General features: G+C 43.8%; 1 protein-coding gene across 3 annotated transcripts in view; it reads right to left on the reverse strand.

Moving 5' to 3' along the window:
• LOC106609297 (uncharacterized) overlaps positions 1 to 19,593 on the reverse strand; it is a 46,914-nt gene extending 27,321 nt beyond the window's left edge. For 2 of the 3 annotated variants that reach the window (XM_082977700.1, XM_014207953.3), the window contains exons 1-2: positions 19,151 to 19,224; positions 18,274 to 18,549 (exon numbers count right to left, since the gene is read on the reverse strand). In XM_082977700.1, the coding sequence (XP_082833826.1) occupies positions 18,274 to 18,325 (52 nt within the window). In that variant the 5' untranslated portion in view covers positions 18,326 to 18,549; positions 19,151 to 19,224. Of the gene's footprint in view, positions 1 to 18,273; positions 18,550 to 19,150; positions 19,225 to 19,495 lie in introns of those variants that run through there. The other variant, XM_014207954.3, reaches the window with a different exon arrangement.
• Between the last annotated feature and the right edge of the window lie 3,507 nt (positions 19,594 to 23,100).

Below are 23,100 nucleotides of genomic sequence, written 5' to 3' on the forward strand. Positions count from 1 at the left end.
CTCCCCTCTTGTTTGTTTGTTTTGTTTAACCTTTATTTAACCTTCTTACCCCTCCTCCTCCTCTTCCTCTCTGTAATCAACTCTGCGCCCCAACATCCTTCTGGTCTGCCACAGGACTGACTGATTGGTCAGGGCTTCTGGCAGGCGACCAATGATGTCCCTGCTACAAAAGCATCACTGTCACAGGGATCATTCAATAATCACTCAACATCGCTGTCTGACCCTTTCCTCTCGCCCCTCTCTCTATCCATCTCTTTCTCTACTCCTTCTTCCTCGCCTAACTCTTCCTCGCCTAACTCTCTCTCTCTCTCTCTCTCTCTCTCTCTCTCTCTCTCTCTCTCTCTCTCTCTCTCTCTCTCTCTCTCTCTCTCTCTCTCTCTCTCTCTCTCTCTCTCTCTCTCTCTCTCTCTCTCTCTCTCTCTCTCTCTCTCTCTCTCTCTCTCTCTCTCTCTCTCTCTCTCTCTCTCTGCTAGCTCTCTCTCTCTCTCTCTCTCTCTGCTAGCTCTCTCTCTCTCTCTCTCTCTCTCTCTCTCTCTCTCGCTCTCTCTCTGAAACACAATACTCATTCTAAAGAATGAGATTGAAATGCTCTTGGCAAGATGAAATAGACGTGTCTCTCTCTTCTGTCTGACTGAGAAGCCACAGTTAGAACAGAGCCCAAATAACAACCATAACCACAATGATCTCCCTTCTACACAACTGTGCCTGTAGATAATGACCCTCCTCCCCACCATCCATAATCCCAGACCTGTCCCTCTTCGTGTCCACATGACGAAGGGACAATCACAGTGGCTGGTGGTTTGGAGGTGAAGGGGGGAGGGGGGGTCTGCGATGGCAGAGTGAGTCATACCTCAACAGTGCGTCAGAAAACAGCACCTTGGTAACCATGGCCACACTCACTTCTCTGCGTACGGTATGCTACACATGCATCCTATCACACAGAAAGCAGCCTATTTACGCAGTCATAGAGATACACCCCCTTTAAAATACACATGAGGAGACTCGAGTCTTACACACTTGATCCCATCACTGCAATGTTACGTCAAATATGGGTTTATGGCTACAGACAATTTGGTTGCAGGGTACTCAGGGGAACAGAACTAGAGCAATCTTATAGGTATAATATGTAGTAAATAAGCTACTGAAACAATAACTGGGAGTGAGAGCAGGAGTATTGTCATCTAGCCGTGTATAGGGAAGACGGGTGACTATTAGGGACATGAACGCAAAAGAGCAGTAAAAACCACAACATCAATTACAGAGTTTGAGACATACAGACTTACTGAAGGCTAGGATTCCAGCACACACGTACATACAAACACACCCTACAGTCTCCTTAGCATGCAGACACCTGAAGTCACTGTCCACTGGGGTGTAAAGCTGATGTTTCAGCTACAATTCACTTCTGTCTGAATAGCATGTTTCACCAAGACACCATCTGTCACACAATGCTTTGGTTCCAACCTGACTCCACTCAAAGTAAAGCAATAAAAAAAGACATGACTTCCTCTTTCTCTGTTCTTACCACTCCAACACCCTCTGCAATATACTGTAAATTGCCCTGATACAGAGGAATTCAACCCAACGTAAATTGGCTTAATCTAGCAGTGAATTAGCCTGCCTTAAAGCGGCACCTTTTTTACAAAGGCAGGCAGGGCAGCCCTCTTAGCCTGTATAAAGAGTGATGTACTGCAGGTTAATGTGTATGTGGGACCTCTCACTCACTGGAAATAAACAGGCAGTGTTACAGCCGCCTCTAAAAGACGGCTATGTATAGAAAGTTCACCCACTGTGGCTGCGGCTGAAATGGCACCCCATTCCCTATATACACTACTTTTGACCAGTGCACTATAGGGGAAAAGGGTACCTTTTAGAATCAGACTATGAATAGAAAGTCAATACGAGTGAAGGGTGGCCACGGAGTGCCTGTCAATAAATATTTGTGACAGCCCAGGCTAAAATAGACTGCTGGGATATGGGCCACTGGGCTGGGGGGAGGACAAACTATGACCCCTTTCAGCATGTCTAGTCACTTACTTTATCCTTTCTCTCTCTCACTTGCCCATTCATATATTTCTGATGGATTAAGGTAAGGTGAATTAAAGATGGATACGTTTTTCAGTCCTTTTTCCTAATCTATACAATTTATGTGCCCCCAGACGATTGTGTTTTTTTGTTTGTTTATAACTTATTTTTTTACTTATTTTGTACATAATGTTGCCACGACCGTCTCTTATGACCGAAAATAACTTCTAGACATCAGGACTGCGATTACTCACCACGGACGGGCAGAATCCTATTTTTCCTTTCACGACTCTGACGAGCCCGACGTGAAGGATACACTGCTTCCTCGGGAACAAGCCCTGATCCCCGTGATCTGCGTGAAGAGTAGGCGGAGAAAGAGGGGCCAAAGAGTGGGCTGCCCCACTCTTTGGCGGTCGAATAAAACGGGTCGTAGGCGGTCGAATTCGAAGGTGGTCGAATAAACCCCCACTTCCCTCCATTCTGCTAGCAAACATGCAATCCTTGGAGAATAAAATCAACGAGTTACGCGGAAGATTAAACTACCAACGGGACATTAAAACTGTAACATCTTATGCTTCACGGAGTCGTGGCTGAATAACGACAATATCAACATACAGCTGGCTGATTATACAATGTACCGGTAGGATAGAATAGCGGCGTCTGGTAAAACAAGGGGTGGCGGACTATATATTTTTGTAAATAACAGCTGGTGCTCGATATCTAAGGAAGTCTCGAGCTATTGCTCACCTGAGGTAGAATATCGCATGATAAGCTGTAGACCACACTACCTACCGAGAGAGTTTTCATCTGTATTCTTTGTAGGTGTTTACATACCACCACAGTCAGAGGCTGGCACTAAGACAGCATTGAATGAGCTGTATTCCGCCATAAGCAAACAAGAAAATGCTCACCCAGAGGCGGCGCTCCTAGTAGCCGGGGACTTTAATGCAGGGAAACTTAAATCCGTTTGACCAAATTTCTATCAGCATGTTAAATATGCAACCAGAGGAAAAAGAACTCTGGACCACACACAGAGACGCATACAAATCTCTCCCTCGCCCTCCATTTGGCAAATCTGACCATAATTCTATCCTCCTGATTCCTGCTTACAAGCAAAAATTAAAGCAGGAAGCACCAGTGACTAGATCAATAAAAAAGGGGTCAGATGAAGCAGATTCTAAGCTACAGGACTGTTTTGCTAGCACAGACTGGAATATGTTCCGGGATTCCTCCGACAGCATTGAGGAGTACACCACATCAGTCATTGGATTCATTAATAAGTGTATCCATGACGTCATCCCCACAGTGACCGTTCGTACATACCCCAACCAGAAGCCATGGATTACAGGCAGCATCTGCACTGAGCTAAAGGCTAGAGCTGCCGCTTTCAAGGAGAGGGACTCTAACCCAGAAGCTTATAAGAAATCCCGCTATGCCCTCCGATGAACCATCAAACAGGCAAAGCGTAAATACAGGACTAAGACCGAATCGTACTACACTGGCTCTGACGCTCGTCGGATGTGGCAGGGCTTGCAAACCATTACAGACTACAAAGGGAAGCACAGACGAGAGCTGCCCAGTGACACGAGCCTACCAGACGAGCTAAACTACTTCTATGCTCACTTCGAGGCAAATAACACTGAAACAGGCTTGAGAGCACCAGCTGTTCCAGAAGACTGTGTGATCACGCTCTCCGCAGCCGACGTGAGTAAGACCTTTAAACAGGTCAACAAGGCCACAGGGCCAGACGGATTACCAGGACGTGTACTGCGAGCCTGTGCTGACCAACTGGCAAGTGTCTTCACTGATATTTTCAACCTCTCCCTGTCCAAGTCTGTAATACCAACATGTTTTAAGCAGACCACCATAGTGCCTGTGCCCAAGAGCACTAAGGTAACCTGCCTAAATGACTACCGACCCGTAACACTCACATCTGTAGCCATGAAGTGCTTTGAAAGGCTGGTCATGGCTCACATCAACCCCATCATCCCAGAAACCCTAGACCCACTCCAATTTGCATACCGCCCCAACAGATCCACAGATGATACAATCTCTATTGCACTCCACACTGCCCTTTCCCACCTGGACAAAAGGAACACCAATGTGAGAATGCTATTCATTGACTGCAGCTCAGCGTTCAACACCGTAGTGCCCTCAAAGCTCATCAATAAGCTAAGGACCCTGGGACTAAACACCTCCCTCTGCAACTGGATCCTGGACTTCCTGACGGGCCGCCCCCAGGCGGTAAGGGTAGGTAACAACACGTCCGCCACACTGATCCTCAACACAGGGGCCCCTCAGGGTGCGTTCTCAGTCCCCTCCTGTACTCCCTGTTCACTCATGACTGCATGGCCAGGCACGACTCCAATACCATCAAGTTTGCCGATGACACAACAGTGGTAGGCCTAATCACCGACAACGACGAGACAGCCTATAGTGAGGAGGTCAGAGACCTGGTCATGTGGTGCCAGGACAACAACCTAACCCTCAACGTGATCAGGACAAAGGAGATGATTGTGGACTACAGGAAAAGGAGGACCAAGCACGCCCCCATTCTCATTGACGGGCTGCAGTGGAGCAGGTTGAGAGTTTCGAGTTCCTTGGTGTCCACATTACCAACAAACTAACATGGTCCAAGCACACCAAGACAGTCGTGAAGAGAGCACGACAAAACCTATTCCCCCTCAGGAGACTGAAAAGATTTGGCATGGGTCCTCAGATCCTCAAACGTTTCTACAGCTGCACCATCGAGAGCATCCTGACTGGTTGCATCACTGCCTGGTATGGCAACTGATCGGCCTCCGACCGCAAGGCACTGCAGAGGGTAGTGCGAACGGCCCAGTACATCACTGGGGTCAAGCTTTCTGCCATCCAGGACTTCTATACCAGGCGGTGTCAGAGGAAGGCCCTAAAAATTGTCAGACTCCAGCCACCCTAGTCATAGACTGTTCCCTCTGCTACTGTACGGCAAGCGGTACCAGAGCGCCAAGTCTAGGTACAAGAGACTTCTAAACAGCTTCTACCCCCAAGCTACCCAGACTATTTTCATTGCCCTCCCCCCTCCCCACACCACTGCTACTCTCTGTTGTCATCTATGCATAGTCACTTTAATAACTCTACCTACATGTTCATACTACCCGCACATTGACTCTGTATTGGTACCCCCCTGTATATAGTCTCGCAATTGTTATTTTACTGCTGATCTTTAATTACTTGTTACTTTTATCTCTTATTCTTATCCGTATTTTTTTTAAACTGCATTGTTGGTTAGGGGCTCGTAAGTAAGCAGTTCACTGTAAGGTCTACACCTGTTGTATTCAGCGCATGTGACTAATAAAATGTATCTTGCTTGCTATTTTTGTCTTTCTGTCTCTTTCGCCATCTCTCCTAATCTGTTAATCTCTTTCTTCAGCATCCTTCTCTTTCTGTCTCTCCCTGACAAAGGCAGTAATGTCCAGACACATTCCCTCTCCACAGCCCTGATCACTCCTGACAAGCACCATCAACACTGTCTACACAGTACACACATCCACTCAAGACCACTCACACAAACAAACACACACACACACACACACACCACACACACTCACTCACACAAAGAGGAACATATAACACTGCTCTGTGGCACAGCTGAGCCAGTGAAATGAATAGGAATCTCCGTACACTCATGATCAATGCATCATTTTACATTTATTAGGCTGAGCTTTCAGTCGTCAGACCTTCATCAGAGAATACAAAAACACACGATGACACACAAGGCCACATATAGGAAACGTGCATCAACGCAATCAGACATGTTGTGCATCAGCAACAAAAGCGCCAGGAGGCACATCAGTAATCAATTATCTCAGAAAAGTGTGACTTGATCCAGTATTTTTATTCTCATTATTTTAACATGAGGGTCATCCTTTAATATGTTTCCCCTTAACCCCTGGCTTTATGTGGTTCCTGTAATTTATGTTGGTTCTTTAACCCAATACCCGCTTACAAGTTCCCATAGGCCCACCCCTTTCGCATTTTTATTTTGTTTATTTAGTTCACACCTGTTATGTAAAAATGTAATTACAAAAAAGGTACAATTATGTCAAAACTATACTGAATCCTAAAAATATCTATACTGTCTCAATCAAGTCACACTTTTCTGAGATAATTGAGATAATTGACTACTGATTGCTTTGTACGCAGGTGTTGTTCGTCATGTCTGATTGCATTGACACAAGTTACCTATATGTGGCCTCTGGCATTGTGTGTTTTTGGATGCTCTGATTCCTTTTAATTTCAGTGTCACTCGTTATCTCCTGCACCTCAGCAACGGTCAGGTGTGCCACATATCCACTCAAGATTCTACAGCTGAGCCAGTGAAAAGAGAGAAAGGTTGAAAAGAATGAGTGACAGAGAATCAGAAACTAGTCTTTTGCCCCAGGCCAACACCTGCACTGATTACTATTCTGGTGTGATTCATCCCAGACCAAGGACAGGGTGCTAGCTTGCCTTTATCACATACACACACACACACACACACACACACACACACACACACACACACAGACTCCTGAGTGAGACTGAGGCGGAGCAGGTGATATTGGCTATGAGAGACAGGCAGAATACTGAGGACCACCACACAGACCTATACACACAACCTCCTTCTTCCATGTCCCATTATCAATCCATCCGGCTCTGTTCCTTTCATCAATCCCCAAGTGACCATTATCCCAGATGTTGCCACAAAACACACACACAGACACACACACACACACACACACACACACACACACACACACACACACACACACACACACACACACACACACACACACACACACACACACACACACACACACACACACACACACACACACACACACACACACACACACACACACACACACACACACACCACCCCAGCCTTGATGAGAAAAGACAGTAGATCGTAGGCCAGAGGAGAGAAGTACTGGAATATCAATAGGTCTGCATTAGTTCTGTGAAGACATGTAACATCTCTCCTTCACTTCCTCCATCCCTCATCTCCTCTGGTTCTCAGCATCTTCCCTTTCTTTCTCTCTGGCCAAATCAGACGTCATCACTGTGGCAGTGGTATTTTTAATGAATGTTTGATAGAGCTGTAATGAGTATTTCATATGAGATGGAGAGAGGAGATGAAGCCAGTAAGATGATGAGAGAGAATGAAAGAGAGGAGAAAAAAAGAGAAAAACAGCTGAAGGGAGAGAAGGACCGATGACAATTTTAGAGTAAAAAAGGATGAAGCAGAGAGAGGATAGGCGAGAGAAGATAAGAGTAAAAAGGCATGAACAGAATCAAAGAGTAGGAATATTAGAGGACCTAAATAAAAGCCTAAACCAGACTAGACTAATCACCAGTATTAATGTTTACCCGATTATGAACCCAATTCAATTTGTTTTCCTTCTGTACGAGGGAGGGGAGATCAATATGAGGAAAATATCTCCTATCAGAGCACCCCTGTCTCTGTGATTTACTAGGAGATTATGAATACACACACACACTCTCTCACACACACACACAAACGCACACAGAATGAGGGCTCATAAAATCCATATGACTAACCTGACTACACACAGCCCCAGTGCAGAGGGGATATGATATATTGTAGGATGATGAAGATGGAGGAGGACGGAGGGCATTGGGACATAATGTTATCGATTTCACTCTCTCGCCCTTTCTCTCCTCTACCTCTATCCTTCATATCCTAATCTTCTACGAACACACGAAGGTAACAGACACCTCACACTCACACACAAAAAGATGACATCCCACACACACTGTCAATGTCTAGCAGCACCGCATAGACACAATGCAGTCTTACTGGGAACAGTCTCATGGTCCCATTTGGAGAAAACCCACACACACCTTAAACTACAGTTATGTGCAGAATCCTCACGTTAACTCGCATCCCTCCATTCCAATGAGCCCATCCATCTTTTTTTATTGACGTCGCTCCCTCAAGGACAAAACATCCCATTCAGAAGAGAAACCATGACAGGAATCTAGCCACGTTATGAATTCACATTCTCACTGAGACAACTATGTAGGTTGTGTCAGCCGAGATCTTTCATAATAATTGACACACACACGCACCTGTTAGAATATATATATTTTTATAAGACCATACAAGGGAAGTTCACACCCACGAGCTCCTTTGGAGATGGCTGCTGTCTGGTTAGTATAGAGCAGGGGTACTCAAATACTATTTGAGAAGGTCCGGATGGATGTTGTAATTTATCGCCGAAGTAACAAACCCCCACCAAGCGACCCAATGCAACCTCAAACTGTTCACACCCCTCTTGTTGGTGGAGAAAATGTTGCAGTTTTAAAGCTAAGTTCCTGCATTTCTGCACATTTTGCCATCTTATGTGTGTTTATACAATGATACACTACATGACCAAACATATGTGGACACCTGCTAGTCGAACATCTCATTCCAAAATCACAGCCATTAATTCCCTTTGCTGCTGGGGAGGCTTTCCACTAGATGTTGGAACATGGCTGCGGGGACTTGATTCCATTCAGCCACAAACGCATTAGTGAGGTCGGGCAGTGATGTTGGGCGATTAGGCCTGGCTCGCAGTCGGCATTCCAATTCATCTTAAAGGTGTTCGATGGAGTTGAGGTCAGGGCTCTGTGCAGGCCAGTCAAGTTCTTCCACACCGATCTCGACAAACCATTTCTGTATGGACCTGGCTTTGTGTACGAAGGCATTGTCATGCTGAAACAGGAAAGGGCCTTCCCCAAACTGTTGCCACAAAATTGTTAAATTTTAAAATTTTAGTCATTTAGCAGACGCTCTTATCCAGAGCAACTTACAGTAGTGAATGCATACATTTCATACATTTTTTTTTCTGTGCTCGCCCCCCGTGGGAATCGAACCCACAACCCTGGCATTGCAAACACCATGCATTGCAAACACCATGCTCTACCAACTGGGGTAACATCTCACAGCAAGAACTGGCAAATCTGTTGCAGTCCATTAGGAAGAGATGCACTGCAGTATTTTATGCAGCTGGTGGCCACACCAGATACTGACTGTTACTTTTGATTTTGACCCCCCCTTTGTTCAGGGACACATTATTCCATTTCTGTTAGTCACATGTCTGTGGAACTTGTTCAGTTTATGTCTCAGTTAAGTTTGCTGAAAATAAATGCAGTTCACAGTGAGAGGACGTTTCTTTTTTTGTTGAGTTTATGACCACATCTAATGTCCACCATTTTTATCATTATGCACATTTTCCCACCAGAGATGTGTTTTCATCAAATGTACTTGTTGCAGATAAAAAGGCTGTGCTTGATGACTTAGTGCACATACAAAAAACGTTTACAATTAAATTCCCATGTACTGAATAAAAACGACAAGTTAAATAGGTTTCCGTTGCATTTTCCACTCTACTGATGGTTTTTGCCACAAAAAAATGGCATTGTATAGCGAATGTGCCGACTCTGGTATTGGTACGTGCGCTCCAGCCAACAGCTCTCAGATATAGTACGGTTACGGGTATAGCCTACACATGATGAGATTAATATGAACAAAAGAGCGAGATGTATTTTTATTTGTCAAATGGCAGCCAAGCATGGATAATCATGTCACCAGAAAAAAACCCTAGATATTTATTGGAAAGGAGCATCAAGATCATCACCGTGCACTTTCACCCCCCTGTGAAATTCATCGTCACTTATTTAATCTGTAGCCTAATAAACTGTAGGCTTTCCTGACAAGTTGAAGTGGGAGGACCACAGAACATGTCATGACTCCAAGTTTACTTTCGAGATTTACTTTTGTTATTTGCGCATAAAAACGTTTCCACCGCCATTTCTCGCATAACCCATTTTACTGACACAAGAAGATCTCACCTTGTTTTGTCGACATTTGGAAATTTTACTAACAAATTAGCTGTTTCCATCAGGCCTGTTGTGAAATTTTTTATCCAACATGTACTTTACTTGCATAAAAAGGTTGGATAGAAACCCACTGGTCACTGCGTGCAAAAAAATACTTTGTGTTTCACTTCAGTGCTGTATTCCTGTCATTACACTGGTGTGTAGCCAATGATATAGGCTTGCCAGGGATGTGCAGATGACCTGGATGGGATTTACAACCTCACTAGGAGGAAGAAGAAGCCCTTGCAGCTTGGACGAGTGCATTACCTGCTTCTGGTGAACAGATTAATTTAATTGCTTTCAGCATAACAAATGCCCACGAAATATGTTTTTGAGGAGATTGAAAGAGAAAGTGAGACTGAATATGGCTTGACAGGAAGTGATCTGGCTCCGGGAGAAGAACAGACGGATCGGTCAGTAAAAACATGCATGAATAGCTAGCTAAGCTAACGTTAGCTGGTTTCAGTAGCTAGCTAGCCATGTATTTTGTTTTATGTAGTTGTGGTCTTCCTAGTTGTGTTTGGGATACAGTAGCTAAGTTATACAGTCTAGGGCCCATGCTCAGTTCCAGTGATTTAGGTTATAGCTAATATTGGATATAAACAACGATAGTAGTTTTATATTGTTTGCTGTTAAAATGTGGATACCTGTGCATTTTTACTTTGGAGACAAATGGCCACATTGCAATTCCCCATTGTCACACCTCTGTGTGGGACTCTCCAGACAAGCAGTTCAGACTGAGTTTTTTCTTGTAGTGGGCTGTATTGCTTTACAGAACGGTGTTAAACTTTAGTTCTGGTGTTGTACTTTGTATTCCAGGTTATAGAGAAGCTTCTCAGGAACACAGAACACTGTATTTCATGAGGATAGGACTTACCATTGCTAAGAATTATATTTTGAAGTGATTGAAAAAGGTCACAGACAATGTTAATCCCTGGTCAATAATGGCACCAAATCACCAGCCTGGATTCTTAAAATCAACATGTTTTGTCCAATATCTCAAGATAGGGTGGTCATGTTGTTATGACATTTTCAAGGCTGATGTAGAACACAGAGATTATTCAATTTAAAGTAAAATTTACTAAATGAAAATGTAATATTATGCAAATTAGATCGTTAATAGTACATTAGGCAGTACAGAATACATAATTACAGTAATTTAAGCCCAATAATTTAAAGTAGGGTGGTCATATTATTAATAAATCTTCATGCTTTATGCAAAACTGAGAGTACGTAGCAATTTCTGAAATTAGAATATAACTTTTATACTATTTTATGCAAATTAGATACCTAACATGCTAATTAGCCTGTACAGAATGGAATAATTACAACACGTTAAGCCCATTAATTTAAAGTAAGGTGTTCATATTGTTAACATATATTGTCGAGTAAGGTGCGTGTTGTAACTATATGTGTGTTACCAGGGATTGTAACAAAGTACATATAATTGGGATTCCAAAATAATGAACAAAAAGCAGGGTTTCTATTAACCAATTAGTAACTGTTAGGTTGTATATATCACAGTTATATTGTATTCAGTAGACCAACTGATTAGGCCTCGAGTACCAAATAATACACCCAACCCTGTGCCCGTGTGCCACCTGCATACACACAGCCTAACACAGACACACACTTCTCACTAAGTCTGAATGTTACTAGTCTAACAACATAGCTTACTTCTAAAGCATGAAACACACTGAGAATCTCACTGCCGATAGACTGCCAATATGTACTTATCACAGTGGGAGGCCGTTCCTTCTCTTAGTAGAACAAAAGCGTTACCTGCTGCGTGCCGACTTGGTAGCGACGAACCTACCGATTCTACTTGTAGAATCACCATGCTCATTAGCGGCCAAAAATGTAACTTTGAGCCAATCAGAAAAAAGAAAAAATTGTGCATTTTCTCCAAACATCCACGGATGGGCCTATGGGATGGTAGCTAGCTAAGTGCACAAACACAGTACACACAACACTAAATACTTCCTCCAAGCTAGCTAACCACTGTATCTAGTACTGACATTATAATTAAATCCCAATTAGCTAGATTAGCTAGTTTACCTGAAACAGCTACCTGTGTTAACTGCCGAGTTAGTGCAGTGTCCTTAGCTAACGTTAGATAGCATCCCAAATGGCACTATTCTCTATATACTGTAGTTCACTACTTTAGATAGACCATAGAGCTCTGGTCAAAAGTAGTGCACTATATAGGGAACAGGATGACATTTGGGACGCAGATTGTCATTCTTAACAGGATATTTCATAGGGATTGCCAGCCAGGATACACATCCACAAGCCATTTCCAGACTTGGCTCAAAGCAGCAGAAACAAATTCACAGTCTACAGACCTGTTCCAGTCAGACATCTAGTGACTTGATGAGGGTATAGTGATGAATTGTTAGTTTGACAGTTATTGCCTTTAAGTGGGTCGTAATACAGAGACAGTGTAGGAGTTCAGTACTCAGCTACACTGATAATAATCATGTTAGACAGCGGCACACACACCAGAGAGAGCGAGCGAGAGAGAGAGAGTAAACACGGAGTTTAAAGAAGGTTATACTGTAACTAGACAATCAGCTCTCAGGACTGTACTTGTTGTTGACCTCTGTTACAGACACACTCCTACGATTAGCTCTGTGTACTAGGCGAGGATGGGTTGCAGAGTTGAGGTAGTACAGGAGGAGGACATGGGGATGGGGGGACTGGTTACTGGCAGGAAGGAAGGGAAGGCTCAAGAGGCCTCGTTTTTGCTGGGTCACGATCCTGAACTTTTCATCGCCAGTCACATCCAATTACAGATGACAGAGGAGAGGAGAACTATGGCTGCAGAACTATGGCTGCAGCTGTCTCCCTGTGTGTGAGAGAGAGAGAGAGCAGCGAGAGAGACTGCAGTAGAGTGGTGTGTTAGTGGGCCATGGAGGCGTGATGGTGGGAGGATGAGGTTGGCATGCGCTGGGCTCTGTGGGTGCTATACATGGCATATGTGAAGAGACGGAGAGGAGGGGTGCAGCTGCTGGGGGTGGACAAGTAGAGACGGGGATTGGTGAAACCAGTGGGTATTGAGGGAAGGAAGCGCTATGGGAGTCAATGGTTCTTCAAAGGCATATTGTGTGTGTGTGTGTGTGTGTGTGTGTGTGTGTGTGTGTGTGTGTGTGTGTGTGTGTGTGTGTGTGTGTGACACAACATGGATGGTGTGTTCTAGAATGTCACTGTCAGATCAAAGGAGATTGAGATGCAGTGGGTGTTAGACCTTCTCCGTCCCTCTCCCACAGTGTGTCCATCATTATCCTCTACCTCTCTATCAAACTCCTTAGAGTCAGATCAGGTGAGGGGGGGAGGGAGAAGGAGAGAGATGCTGTGTGTTTGTCAGTGCTTTGTAGTGAGAGTGGAGAAACACTGTAGTCATTACAGTAGCAGAATAAACTGGGCCATCAGCAGACACACACCGAATGAACCGCACACACACACACACACAGAGAGAATGAACCACACACACAGAATGAACCACACACAGAGAGAATGAACCACGCACACAGAGAGAATGAACCACACACACAGAATGAACCACACACATAGAGAATTAACCACACACACAGAGAGAATGAACCACAGACAGAGAGAATGAACCACACACACAGAGAGAATGAACCGCACACACACACACAGAGAGAATGAACCACACACAGAGAGAATGAACCACACAGCATAGAGCCATCACAAAGCAGCTCTGAAGATCACAACGGACGTGGGTTTTGATCAGAGACAGCATTTTACAGGGAGAACTCCCGGGACTCTCTGTTTCATCTGGGTATAGCTAGCTATACCTAGCTCAAGTCCTTCATACTAGCTAACAAACCCCATTAACTAGAGCAGCTATGGCTAACTCACAGCTACAACAGCTAACTAGCCCCATCCACTCTGCCAGAGTAGCTTTGGCTAACTAAATTTATCTTGAACAGCAACTCAACTCAGACACCTGTGGCTAACCCAAACTCACCTGTACATACGGTAACTACAATATTGTCTCACCTGTACCTGTTAAACTCTCTCCCACCTGCACCCAGAGTTAATTTCATCAATGAAAATAGTGACTACAATTTTTGTTAAACACCTATTTTTCAGAGGAAATTGACGAGACAATAACTAAACTAAAATTATATTTCATTTCAGTTATCTCTGTGATTAAAATCAGACTATTAATGTTTTTTCATTGAACCTTTATTTAACCAGGTAGACTAGTTGAGAACAAGTTCTCATTTACAACTGCGACCTGGCTAAGACAGAGCATAGCAATTCGACACATACAACAACACAGAGTTACACATGAAATAAACAAAACATAGTCAATAATACAGTAGAACAAAAGAAAACAAAAAGTCTATATACAGTGAGTGCAAATGAGGTAAGATAAGGGAGTTAAGGCAATAAATAGGCCATGGTGGCGACGTAATTACAATTTAGCAATTAAACACTGGAATGGTAGATGTGCAGAAGATGAATGTGCAAGTAGAGATACTGGGGTGCAAAGGAGCAAGATAAATACATAAATACAGTATGGGGATGAGGTAGGTAGATAAATGGGCTGTTTACAGATGGGCTATGTACAGGTGCAGTGATCTGTGAGCTGCTCTGACAGCTGGTGCTTAAAGATAGTGAGGGAGATATGAGTCTCCAGCTTCAGAGATTTTTGCAGTTCGTTCCAGTCATTGGCAGCAGAGAACTGGAAGGAAAGACAACCAAAGGAGGAATTGGCTTTGGGGGTGACCAGTGAGATATACCTGCTGGAGCACGTACTACGAGTGGGTGCTGCTATGGTGACCAGTGAGCTGAGATAAGGCGGTGCTTTACCTAGCAGAGACTTGTAGATAACTTGTAGCCAGTGGGTTTGGCGACGAGTATGAAGCGAGGGCCAACCAACGAGAGCGTACTGGTCACAGTGGTGGGTAGTGTATGGGGATGAATGGGCTGTTTACAGATGGGCTATGTACAGGTGCAGTGATCTGTGATAGACTGCAATTTGTTGAGTAGAGTGTTGGAGGCTATTTTATAGATGACATCACCGAAGTCGAGGATCTGTAGGATGGTCAGTTTTATGAGGGTATGTTTGGCAGCATTAGTGAAGGATGCTTTGTTGCGATATAGGAAGCCGATTCTAGATTTAATTTTGGATTGGAGATGCTTAATGTGAATCTGGAAGGAGAGTTTATAGTCTAACCAGACACCTAGGTATTTGTAGTTGTCCACGTATTCTAAGTCAAAGCCGTCGAGAGTAGTGATGCTGGACAGGCAAGCAGGTGCAGGCAGTGATCGATTGAATAGCATGCATTTAGTTTTACTTGCGTTTAAGAGTAGTTGGAGGCCACGGAAGGAGAGTTGTATGGCATTGAAGCTCTTCTGGAGTTTAGTTAACACAGTGTCCAAAGAGGGGCCAGAAGTATACAGAATGGTGTCGTCTGCGTAGAGGTGGATCAGGGAATCACCAGCAGCAAGAGCGACATCATTGATGTATACAGAGAAAAGAGTCGGCCCGAGAATTAAACCCTGTGGCACCCCCATAGAGACTGCCAGAGGCCGGATGCAGTGCCTAACACCGCTGCACCACTCGGGAGCCCAATGGGCTGGATAAGAGTTTTTAGGTGAGATTGAGAGCTTTTCAGTGATAAGCACAATGAATATTAGCAGCACAGATACACAGAGCAGTTCTGTTCAGCAGTCTAAAGGACACACCACACCCGGGCACACACAGCCTGCCTCCGATTATACACATTGTGAAGCCGACTCTCTTGCTTCCCCGTGGCTAACCAGTCACCACCAGCCTTCTAGTTAGCTACCTTTTGCCTGGTTAAGAAAGAAGCTTCTTTACTAAATGAAAAACAACAGCAGCATTGAGCTTAATAGTGAAACAACAGTCTAGCTATGTTTTTCTCTCCCTCTATTATAGAAAAGTAGTCCGTCTTTGAATGTGTGGTCTCGTTCAACCCTCCCACTTTCCCCACTGCATTTCATAGCCAGGTTCTGTAGCCACCGTTACCAAGTCTCCTTCTTTTCCTCAGAGAAAATGAGCCATATACCAGCTCTACTTTTTTTCTTCTTTCTTTCGTGCGTTGGTGGGCCGCTTTTTACAGACATAAAGCATATTGCCGGCTGTTCTGAAACTCGACTACTTACGGACCGAACCTTTAACCATTTCTTTAGGCTACACTAACTACACCAGCTATAGCTAACAACCTGGGGCCTCTCTGACATGTTGAATAAGGAATAACGTCAGTTCTATTCATGGTATTCTCCATCTGCAACATTCTAGAATGTTTTGGAGCCCTGGTAACATTACCAGAGTCATGTTCAGTTGCAAAACATTCTCCAACGTAAAAACATCTAGGACTAGAATACATTTAAAAAAAGAGTGGAAAAACTAACACTGCCTACACCTGTTAAAACTACAACACTGTCTCACCTACACCTGTCTCACCTACACCTGTTAAAACTACAACACTGTCTCTCCTACACCTGTCAAAACTACAACACTGTCTCTCCTACACCTGTTAAAACTACAACACTGTCTCTCCTACACCTGTCAAAACTACAACACTGTCTCACCTACACCTGTCAAAACTACAACACTGTCTCACCTACACCTGTTAAAACTACAACACTGTCTCTCCTACACCTGTCAAAACTACAACACTCTCACCTACACCTGTCAAAACTACAACACTGTCTCACCTACACCTGTTAAAACTACAACACTGTCTCACCTACACCTGTTAAAACTACAACACTGTCTCACCTACACCTGTTAAAACTACAACATTGTACCTGCTTTAACCACCCACTGCACACCTCACACTCTCACCTCAAATACAGTATGTCTTGGATAACTAACATAAGGAACCATACGTGTGATCAGACCATGGCTTATATTAAGGTTACTACAAGCTTCCCTCCGTTGATCTACGTGCATGTGTGTGTGCATGGGTGGAGTGGGATTTCTGGAGTAGAGGATACCTTTTGGTAACATGATATCGGCCACGGTCCCTCTCCCATTTGCAAGGGGGCGATAGCAACGTTTTTCATTTTTGTCTTTTCATTTAGTTAAAGCAAGGAAGAGTTGCCTTTCCTTGCTAGTAGTAGTTAGGTGGCAGCCTGGCTAGCTGGTTTTAGCCTTGCTAAAAACATAGCGAGCTAGCTAGCCTTTTCAGCTTCCCACATCTCCATGTGAAATAATCAGATTTATAATTTTATAAATATTTTTATACTTGCTGGTGTAACCTAAAACATTATTCCAGTTTGATAGGCTGCTTGTGTATTAATTTCCATCAGCTAAAAATAAAACGTTATCATGTTTTGGTCATGGAGAAAAAAGCACATGGCTAGCCACTTGCCTGCAGCAGGTTCTACCATTTCACAATAGCCTATATCACAAGTTCTAAACAAAATACCTTGTCCGGTGGATTCTTGTTGTTTGGTTTACTGTTTGAACAGTTACTGAGATTATATTTGGTTATCAATGCAAAATGGGCTACTTTGATGAATAGCCTATGTAGCATATAGATCAGATCAAGAAACCAAGCGGCAAAACCTTTCAGGTAGTAAAAAGGTATGTTGAATGTCGGAGTGTATTACAAGGCCCCTTTTGTAACGAAAAACATTGCAACACTCCAAATCTTGCGTCTGCATAGAGCTTGTAGTAATCGGCTCAATGGCCAAACTTAACCTGTGGACCAACGGTCAGTCATACACTGTACATAAGCTAGTTATCATAAAGGATTCACAACAGAGGTCATAGGTTACAAAACAAATACATAGGCTGAATGTCCAACATCATTAATGCCAGGAAAACCCCTGGGGATCTAATAGCTGAAAGAATGTATACAGAATTCCTATTGTTCTGATGATTGAATATTTACCCAGCATCAGCATTTATATTTGAATAATATTAAGAGTTTATGAATGTAATATTGACAGAGCTCTGTGATCCAGCTAGCTTACAGTCTCTGCTGGATGACGTCCCTAAGTAGTGTCACTATGGAAGGCTGGCAGGCTGTCTCTCCCTCCCTCTGAGATGAAGCCTGCCTGGATCTCTCTGTTAATCCATCTGTTCTGGTAAACACAGGCCTCGCTGACTGGCTAACACAAACACCCAGACACACAAACAGACACACACACACATACACTGGTAGACCATTTATGGCTCACACACTCACGAACACAACATTTTGTGTAGACATCCATGGAGTCATTGGTATGCAATGCACACACGCAGGCATATAAACAACACACACATGATTGTGTGATAAGCACACACACAAACAAACATACACACAAACAAACACACACACTAACCTGCAGGGTCCATGACCTCCTCGATGACCGGTGGCAGGCGTAGTCCGTCCATGGTTGCCCTGGCGATTCAGTGTGGGGATTAGGTGGAAGGTGTCGTGTGGGACCGGATGCTCTCTTGTACTGCAGAGGTCGAGTGATGGATGAGTATAGGGGGACCAGGGCAGAGAGAGACAGGGGGAGGATGACACAGACGAAGCCCAGGAAGGCTCCTCAAGCTCCGGGTAGACTCAGCCGCAGCAGCCCCTCCATCCTGGAGGTGAGAGAGACGCACAGACGCTGGAGAGCAAAGAGACAAACTGAGTCAGGGACCGCAATCTGAGATGCATGCAACAAAGAGACAAACTGAGTCAGGGACCGCAATCTGAGATGCATGCAACAAAGAGACAAACTGAGTGAGGGACCGCAGTCTGAGATGCATGCAACAAAGAGACAAACTGAGCGAGGGACCGCAGTCTGAGATGCATGCAACAAAGAGACAAACACTACAGCTCTCTCTCAAACTCACTCAGATGCTACACAATTCACTCTCTAGACCTCCTTTTGTTTTGATACTGCACTCCTGTCTTCTTTTTACTTGAGCTGTTATTCTATAACCCTTTCCTGTCCTTTTCTCTCTCTCACTCTCATTTGCACGGTTGGTCCCTCTACTGGTTTCTCTCCCGTCTCGGTCTGGGTATGAAGCACGTTTGATGCTAATGCTTTGTATCCCTTCTCTCGTTTTACCTCTCCCTTTCTCTTTCCCTCTATCTGCTCTTTCTGCTGCTTTAACCACACGGGTCAAATCAAAGGCATTCATTTCTCCATCTAGCACACGTATCTGTAAGTACAAATATCAGGTAAATATAGACACACACACACACACACACACTGTATTTACCTTTAATGAGAGTCGGACCTTGGAGCTCTGGATGCTGACAACCTATTCTCCTGCAGCTTGCGATTCATTTCCCATCTGTCGTTCACTCCTCCCTCCCTCCCTCCATCCTCTCTCTCCCCCACACACCCCACACCACACACACACACACACACACACACACACACACACACACACACACACACACACACCACACACACTCTCCCTCCGATTCTCTTTTCTCCTTGTGTTAACTATGCAGGCCTCATTAGTAAAGGTTCTCATACTAAATACCGCTGTCTGATTAATTCCGTCTCCTTCTATCCTCCCTATATCTTTCCTTACAGATTAAAACGGCTTAACCCTTACCTGCTGTTGACCCGTCAGCTGTGATCAATGAACACAGCTAGTTTCATCCAGCCATCGAACCTAACGAGAGAGCCCAGATTGTATGTCATGAATACACAATGAACTTATGACGTGAGTGATTTAACCCTTCGCTGCACTGAGGACAGGTACTGGGGGAGAGACTGATGAGGGAGGACTCTTGTGGGTTCTCACAGCTGCCGTGTACCTTCAGAGGGACATGAAACACTGCGGGGGGAAATATGTACAGGTTTATGGTATCTGTCATTCTGCGAGCAGCATTTTGTAATATCTACAATGCCTTTGAAAGCTTTGTGTAGCAAGAACCTTTAATATTCATGACTATCAGAATGGCATCAAATGAAACTAAAGTAGGCTACTTGTCAATGCTGATTATTCTCAAACTATTCATTACGAATTTTGATCAGTCATGGAAATAAAATTGCTGAAAACAAATTGGCTCCCTATTTAAAAAGAAGATGGAGAACAAGCTATGAAGGAAAAATACTGAAGTTTTGGTGAAGGTAAAGCCAACTAGCGCAAAAATAATATTGCGATATTGTCAAAACGATACGATAAGAATTATCATAATCTGCAAGCCATTGAAAGCTTTTCTCCTTTGTGTTGCAAGAACCGTTAACATTCATGACTATCAGAATGGCATCAAATGTAACCGAAGTGGTCTATTTGTCAGTGCTGATTATTGTCAACAGATGTAACTATTTATTATGTGCTCTCAGCTTTGACATGTTGTCATTGTGAGCACAAAGGCCATGAAGTAAAAACTGAGTAACACTTCACAATACACAATGACTCACAACAAGCAGGCCTCTCGTTATAAAAATGGAACTGCGACGAGCTCAGAGCATCACACAACTCGAGGCGGAGGGGTTGCTAGGCAACCAAGTCCACTGGACCGCATCACATGAAATAGGCTAGACGCAAATTGTTCAAGCTAAAAACAAAACTACAGAGATAAGTGAAACATTCTTAACAGTCAAACCTCAATATCTAAATTAGTTGTAATTATTGGTCCTTACTAGCCAATGATGAAAGTTTCAGGAAAGACTACAAAAGTTCAAAGTTGACTTTGAAGGATTTTTCATCTTTACCAGAACACCCTGGTATCCTCTGCCCTGTGGGTTTTCTCTCGATCAGATGGCGAGTCAGTAAACCTGACTACAGTGAGTGAGTGTGACTGACCTGCTGTGCATCGCTGTGCAACACTGCAGCAGAAGTTATATAAGGCAGGATTTCAGAGAACCAGAGAGAGAAAGAACACTACTGTCTGAAAGGCAGAGGGAAGGGAGTATACCCAGAATTATGACAAATTGCATAAGTAGAATTGAATAAGCTAGCAACACATATAGGTATTGCTCCCACCACTGTGCCGCAAGGAGTGTAGGTTTCTGCTGTGTGCTATCCTATGGGAGATGCTATGAATGCCATGCTACCATCACCAGGAGGTACAGTCTACGAACACACATGGATGCACACACACAAACTTGATAACCGTGCCATGGAGGGCCCTGTGTCCTGCTCTCTCCAACAACTCTCTCCAGAATATCTCCTCCCACACACACACACACACACACACACACACACAAAAACTGGTATAAAAGACAAGAAGACAAGCAGGCTGTGAAAACTAGCCTAACCTCGCCATGGGCTAAGACTGGATCTCCCAGTCTCTCCTGTCATCACTTCTCTGGGTAACACAGACATTCACATTTAAACAGGCAGGAAAATGGAGTGCGTTCATTGCCATTAAGCCAGGGTGTAGATAACACACACACATAAACACTCCAGGCGTACACAATGTGCAAGTCCATTTGGTAAAAAGAAGTTGCGGCTCGGAAAAAACATCAACACAATGTTAAAAAGGCATATCCCCTAATTGTTTTTTCTTTCCTCTTTCCAACCAGCCATAAGAGCAGCTGACAGATTTGCTCCATCTCAAAACACGTGCAACAGTTTACAGTCAGGTGCCCCAGTTAGCATGAGAGAGAGTGAAACTGGGTATTCCCAGATGGAACATGGTTGCCCTGGGCACAAGGCAGAGCACTCTGTTGGAAACACATTGTGACCTTGTTATGCTGGGCCAGAGTTGGGATCAACAGAAGTGTCATTACAACACCGTTTCCATATTATATATCCATATTAATATGCCTTAGTACCATAGTGAGGTGAAGGAATATTATTGTACCTAAGGAGGTTCTTGCAGTGAAAAAAACGTGTAAAAATATTCGGTTGTGTGTAATAAGTAGATGTTCTGTGTTTTAAACCAGCATGGCTATAATACATTATGCACTATAGTCTTATAAGTCATTATAGTTCATGATCCCTAAAACATCATACAGAGTATTATGTTTTTATTTAATTTATTTTTATTTAACCAGGCACGTCAGTTAAGAACAAATTCTTATTTACAATGACGGACTACCCTGACCAAATCCTAACCCGAACGGCGCTGGGCCAGTTGTGCGCCACCCTATGGGACTCCCAATTACAGCCATTTGTGATACAGCCTGGAATCAAACCAGGGTCTGTAGTGACGCCTCTAGCACTGCGATGCAGTGCCTTAGACCGCTGCGCCATTCGGGAGCCCTAATGTAACCACTTATGAGAATGGAGAATTATGGACGCTTATAGTTAGTGTCATAACACACTATAAAGCTTGTTATAGAATGTGTACTTCATAGAATGTTACCAAATATGTGTGCGTGCGTGTGGCTTCCCATGCCCCCCCCCAAAGAGTATTAGCTCACTCTCCTTATTGAGGGTAAGAGAGTCAACACAAACCAAACTACATACTTCTCACACATACTTTTTACAGAGCAGAGCAACCCTGTCCTATAGGCTAACACCGCATTAGCACAAATGTCCATTGTATAACTCAAAAGGAATATTATTTGAAAGCACAAACAACTTAACTGCATTACATTATAGGCCTAAGCCTAATAATCTGTTAATAGTTCTCCTATTTCACACATGTACAAATTGGAGATCTGCATATCCCTACTCCTCCTGAGACACCCTCGAAGAGTGTGGTCAGAGATCAGCCATTATTGACAGCGACCCTAGAGCAATTAGAGTTAAGTGCCTTGCTCAAGGGCACGTCAACAGATTTTTCACTTAGTCAGCTCGGGGATTTGAACCAACGACCTTTCGGTTACTGGCCCAACGCTTCTATCCGCTAGGCTACCTGATACCTGCTGTAGGCTACAGCATCATAATCGTCATTAATTGTTACATCTAGGAACGCTGACACAACCATTGTATTTCTGCTGAAAATGGAAAGATGTGGCTATGACATCATAAATAAAGTCCTGTGATATTCTAGAATTTTGACAGTGTATATCCCGGGTAACAGAACACTCAAATGCACTTTTTCACCAAAAAAGACACCCTAAACTTCATAACACAAACTGCGCTCATAGAGTAAACACATGTAAGTATTACAAGGTCTTATTTTGAAAACACAGAAAACATCCCGCTTCGCCCTGGCTTGCTGCCCTCAGCTGTCCACGTTGTGAAGAATGAGAGGAGGTCATTTGGGCCTTCAGGTGTGGGGAGGTGCCAGAAGCCTGGATGTCCTCCCTCCATCC

Source organism: Salmo salar, chromosome 07 (assembly GCF_965601325.2).
Source record: "Salmo salar chromosome 07, fSalSal1, whole genome shotgun sequence".
In the NCBI taxonomy this organism is placed as follows: Eukaryota; Metazoa; Chordata; class Actinopteri; order Salmoniformes; family Salmonidae; genus Salmo; species Salmo salar.